The sequence below is a fragment of the Cajanus cajan genome, chromosome 7, assembly GCF_000230855.2.
Source record: "Cajanus cajan strain Asha chromosome 7, NIPB_CcT2T_4, whole genome shotgun sequence".
Taxonomy (NCBI): domain Eukaryota; kingdom Viridiplantae; phylum Streptophyta; class Magnoliopsida; order Fabales; family Fabaceae; genus Cajanus; species Cajanus cajan.
The window spans coordinates 61,245,146-61,250,393 of record NC_138523.1 but is presented as its reverse complement, the minus strand read 5'-3'; the positions used below and the strand labels follow the sequence as shown (position 1 = coordinate 61,250,393).

The 5,248-nt window shown below is 31.8% G+C and overlaps 1 protein-coding gene across 1 annotated transcript; it reads right to left on the bottom strand.

Annotated features, from left to right (window-relative positions):
* Positions 1-1,095: 1,095 nt before the first annotated feature.
* On the bottom strand, positions 1,096-3,957 carry RAD52-2 (cobalt ion-binding protein). The gene is made up of 4 exons (XM_020368652.3): positions 3,454-3,957; positions 3,277-3,314; positions 3,053-3,144; positions 1,096-1,438 (listed from the first exon to the last, which is right to left on the bottom strand). The coding sequence occupies exons 1-4, from the start codon at positions 3,813-3,815 to the stop codon at positions 1,286-1,288; spliced, it is 645 nt and encodes a 214-aa protein (XP_020224241.2). The 5' UTR covers positions 3,816-3,957; the 3' UTR covers positions 1,096-1,285.
* Between the last annotated feature and the right edge of the window lie 1,291 nt (positions 3,958-5,248).

Sequence of the window (5,248 nt, the reverse complement as noted above, 5' to 3'; positions counted from 1 at the left end):
AAGTTCACACGGTTGATATATGTTGATCTTACTAATAGATCGTTGTTTTATTCCAACATATTAATTTATTATTTTGAATTAGTTATTTACATATATTTAAAAACATTTTTACTTATAAACTTTAATAGTATAAGACAGTTATTTATTTTGTGTATTACATTTTTACTTTAAAATTATGCAGATAAAAAGTTTTACCTTTGAATTTTTTTCTTAGTTTTTATAAATAGATGTAAATTGAAAAATAAAAAAAATCATATATATATATGTGTGTATTTATATTAAATCTGAATGTGAAAGAAATCTTATATTTTAGTATAATTAGCATATTAAAATTAGAGATTTAATTAGAAGCACCTAAAACACATCAAAATAATGAGGAAGTTTAACATATTAAAAAATAACGTTAGCGGGTGGAGGATTTAATCACAATTTTTAAACTATAAAATTTTTTTAAAGCATTTTTAACTATAGAGACCTAATTTAAAAATTCAATAAAAACTATAATGACAAACAGATTAATTTAACTAATTTATTCTTATTTTTTAATACAATATTTCAATAATATAAATCATGCGTTGTAATATGTAAATATATATTATAAATGCAATTGAAGAAATGTGTGATGCTTTATTTTTTAAAAATAAGATTAAAAATTTGAAGAAAAAAAACTCAGTTGAAAATATATATTATATAAATATAAATTAGTTCTATGTATAGTGGGGTAAATAAATAACCTCGCTCACGTTAATAATATTTCTTGTAACTTGAAAATATTTTAAATATGTTCTTAATCACAGGAAGAAGGGCGGGGACACTCACTAAATTACTATTATTATTAATCCCAGGTATGAGTTTTAGGGCGACGGGCTACGCCTACCTTCCATTTGCTACACCGGTTCGCGTCGCGCCAACACCCAAGACATTAGTCCCACGCATAAAGAGCGCGGAAACACCTCATACAATACCCAGTCCTCGCTCCCAACAAAAACGGCATTCCTTAATAATAATAATAAATTTTTATTATTGTTGCCGTTTTTCATTTATTAATCGAAGGCATTAGGCCACCATAACCTACAAAACATGAAGCCATACATGTACCTGAGCAATAAAAGAAACTTGATTTCACATGAGCAATAAAAACAAAAGATACGGCTTCAAGTTTTCCACAATACTTGACAGTTTATAATGAGTACCTAACAGCAGCCACCTATTGTCTACTTCTATTCACATCAATGAGAAGAAAACAATACAACATCACATCCAACCAAAACAAAAAATTTGAAGCTTACATGCGGCTCATTTTATCTTCATGATACAAATACAAGCCAAGACCAAACCGGGCACAAGCTTTGCAGAAAGCAATTTCCTCGGCAGCTGAAACTGGATCACCAATGGAGACATCATTGGGTGATATTGTACCAGTTGACTCACGATAGGCCTGTCATCAAGGGAGAAAATACAGTGCTTAGACATTTCAGATGTTACTAATTCTGCAGTTAATGGAGTAGAAACTCTCACTTTGACCTACAGGAAGCAACACGGCCCTCATCAAAGAAGCCTAAGCTTACCAATAAATTGTATTTACCTTTCTTCTTGTTACAGGGGTGATTATAATATTTCAAATTTGAACATTTAGGATTAGGAAACTATTCTATAACTCATTGCGAAAGTAATTTAGTAATGTTGTATTTCCTGGTCTTGAAACTCCATTTATGATCTCATAAGCCAATTCCAACCTCCACTAAAGGAGGAGGGTTGTGTTAGGTCCTTGAGTGCAAACATAAAACTTGTCGAAAACCCAAACATGAATCACTAACAACGGATTATATGTGCTAGTGCTAGTTCGTTCTTGGGAAGCAACATGTTGTATGGCTCGAGTACAATATTAAATGAGCTGGTGCCATTACCATCACCACCTGGATGTAGCGTTAAATTAGCAAGGGTCCTCACATTTCCTGGACAAATACGAGTAAAGAAACTATTCTAGGAGTGCCTGATAAGGCTTAGTACTTAGAACATTAGTACTTTGATAAGTCTTCAGAAGTGGCGGACAGTATGATTCAAATAAGAATTAATATCATTATTCTTCGAGAAACTAAACTAATATAAATAAGGAAATCTAGATGAAGAATGAAGTCAAAATTATTGTGGATAAAAATTGGAAGAGACATGTGGTGGCTGTAAAATGGATTGGGGACAAGAACTTATCTTTAAAATTAATGATTGCACAAGAGACTAATAAAATCAACAATGTTAATACACCACTAATAGAACCGGACACACTTTAGGAAGAAAAGTTTTGGAAAGTTTTAGAGGGGTTGCTTTAGGGATTTCCACAAGAAGAAAAGATTACCATAGGCAAAAATCTAAATGGACATGGTAGTGAGACAATGCAATTTATAGGAGATCATGGATTGGAGAGCTAAATGACGAATGACAATTTATTCTTAATTTCTTAATGGCATAGGATTAAGGATTTCAAGATTAACACTTGTTTTACGAAGCGGGATGATCATTTAATCACTTACGGTACTAGTTCTTGATGTAAGTTTTAAGGGTCATAACTGGAAAATCTGACAAGTTATAGATCCAAGAATCAAGTAAGGGTGGTAAACATTTGACTTTAAGAAATAAATTATCAGAAGAAAGCAATTGGGAATCACAAAGTAGTGCTAACCTCGTCTCAACGAGATTATTAAGGATGAAAAGGAAAAAAGTTTGGTTATAGATCTAGAAATATGGGAGTACTATGTTAAAATCACAAAATTTACCTGCCCCCCTTCCTTTTCCGATCCTATGTAGGACCTGAATTTCAACAACCTTACCTAGGAGGATCCTCATTCTAGTAACCATGATACAAACTATATACAAGCTTAGAGAATTAATTGTTAATTTGCGGCTAATCAAAAGATGAGAAAGAACAATCAAATGCAACAAAGTGAAGGGGGGAGGGCCGGAGGGGGTGTGAGGGGTGGGGGGCAACAAGTGGTATAAGAAAGTGAAAAATCACATATTTTAATTTAAATAGACTACAAAACGACTAAAGGCTCACCTCTCCATCAGATCCCCGCACAGTAAGACGGTATACCACAGTTACACTGCCATTGTCAGAGAAAATGACATCGCGTATCTCTCCACACCATCCTGCAAAATAGTTTTGAAATTTACATTTAGAATGAATGAGAATGGGTAACATCTTTGGTCCTAATTAGACAGTGCACACAATAATTAATTAGAAAACAATGCGAATTCCAATAAACGGGTAACTCCAAGCACCTGGGGCGTAGAAGCTCAACATCCTGTTGGCATGATACCTACCAAAGGAACAGCAACAGATAGCATAATTTAAGTAATCGTCGTAAATATTTAATTTAGCAGATTTTAGAATATCTATTTGGAGAGGAAGAAAAGAAAAATAGTGAGTAAATTTGAAATTAACATGCAGCAAAGTACCAGGGGATGAAGGTGGAAGCAGAAGGGTCTCCAGGGACACGAGCTTTGACGATAGTATCGGGGATTCTTTTATTGAGGTCTCGGAGTATCTCGGCTAAAGGACGAGTTATGCAGGATGAGTTGGAGAAAGGAGAGGAATTGTCCAGCGGCACCACGTAATTCGAATTAGACACGCCTCCTTTCTTTCCATCGCTGCTTTTGCTGCTTCGCTCGTGAGTACACTTGAGGGTCAGGGTACCAAGGCGATCCGTTACCCCAAAAACCCTTTTCCCAAACACTGGTTCAAAACCTTCTTTCCTGGTTTGGACATAGAATGACAGCGAAATTATCTTAGGCCTAACCGCAAAAGCCATCGCCAGCATACCTCACCAACCTCTCAAATCCCCAGTTGCATTGGGACAGTCTAAGACAAACTTTATATCAAATCTGACTAGAACCAACCGCAAGAGTTTCAGCGGTGGGAAAGTAGTGTTATTTAGGTTGGCTCACCTACTCCACATTACGATCGGAAGTTGGAACAAGTTTTTTTTTTTTTGTTAAATAATTAAAAGTTATTGTAAAATATATTAATAATATAAAAAAGCTTTCCAAAAACTAATTTTATAATCATCTTTATTAAAATACATATATTTGTGCATTAATTACATTATATAATTTAGTTTTATTTTTGTGTAGTCTCTAATAGTGATAGGACGATAAACTTGTCCATTCAAGTAATAATTCGAATTTGAAATCATTAGTCGTATTAATTAATTTATGTGTTTAGTAATATAATATAGAATCTAATTTTAAAACATTATAAGTTCATATTTTTATTTTATTAATTAATAATATTTTAATTTGTACAATGTATATAATAAATGTATAATTTTGTATAATAAATAAATATTTTAAATATATAAATTATATTTTTTTTTGTCTAAATTGCAAGTACATTAGGGAGTGTTTGGCCCGCACGATATTTTTATATTTTTTTTAAATTTTAAAGTTAGAATCTTAATTTCGTTTGATAGTTATTTTAAAAAAATAGATGCTTAAGGATGTTGTTTCTCGTGAAATATTTTTATTTTACTTTTTCACAAAAAAAATATTTTTGTAAGAGAGGTGGGAATCAAATTTTCTTGATTAGGAAAAAAATCTAATGTATATTAAAAAATCACAATATTTTTTTTAAAATTTTTTCTTTTTTTCTCTCTCCTATTTCTCTATTTCTCTCTCACACTCTCACTCCCTCTGTCTTTCTCTTTCTCCGTGTCCCTTTCTATTCCCTTATGTTTCTTTTTCTCCCTCTCCCTCACTCTCTCACTCTCACTCCCCTTTCTCGCTCTTTCTCTCCCTCCCATATCTTTATTTCTCTCTCCCCCCCTCTCTCTCTCCCTCCCATATCTTTTATATTTTTTAAACCAATTGACTAACTTAATTATTGAACTTTATAATATATATATATATATATATATATATATATATATCATAATCTTATATTTTAGAATTATAACTATGTTAATAATAGGTCAAAAAAATAAGTATCAACCACAAACAACCAACTTAATAAACTTAAAATTTTAAATAATCTAAAAGTTGTTAAATAAAAAATTAACAAATAATACCAAATTGATACTAATTATCACAATTTACAACTATTATGTATAAAATTTAGTTAATGTATGAATGTATAATCACATAAATTAATATTTATGAACCTATAAATAAATATACTAAATGAATCAATCCATAAGCCAACTTGGCTCACTATGGATTAACCCACAGAGAGCTTGATTGTAAGTGGGTTAGGCCA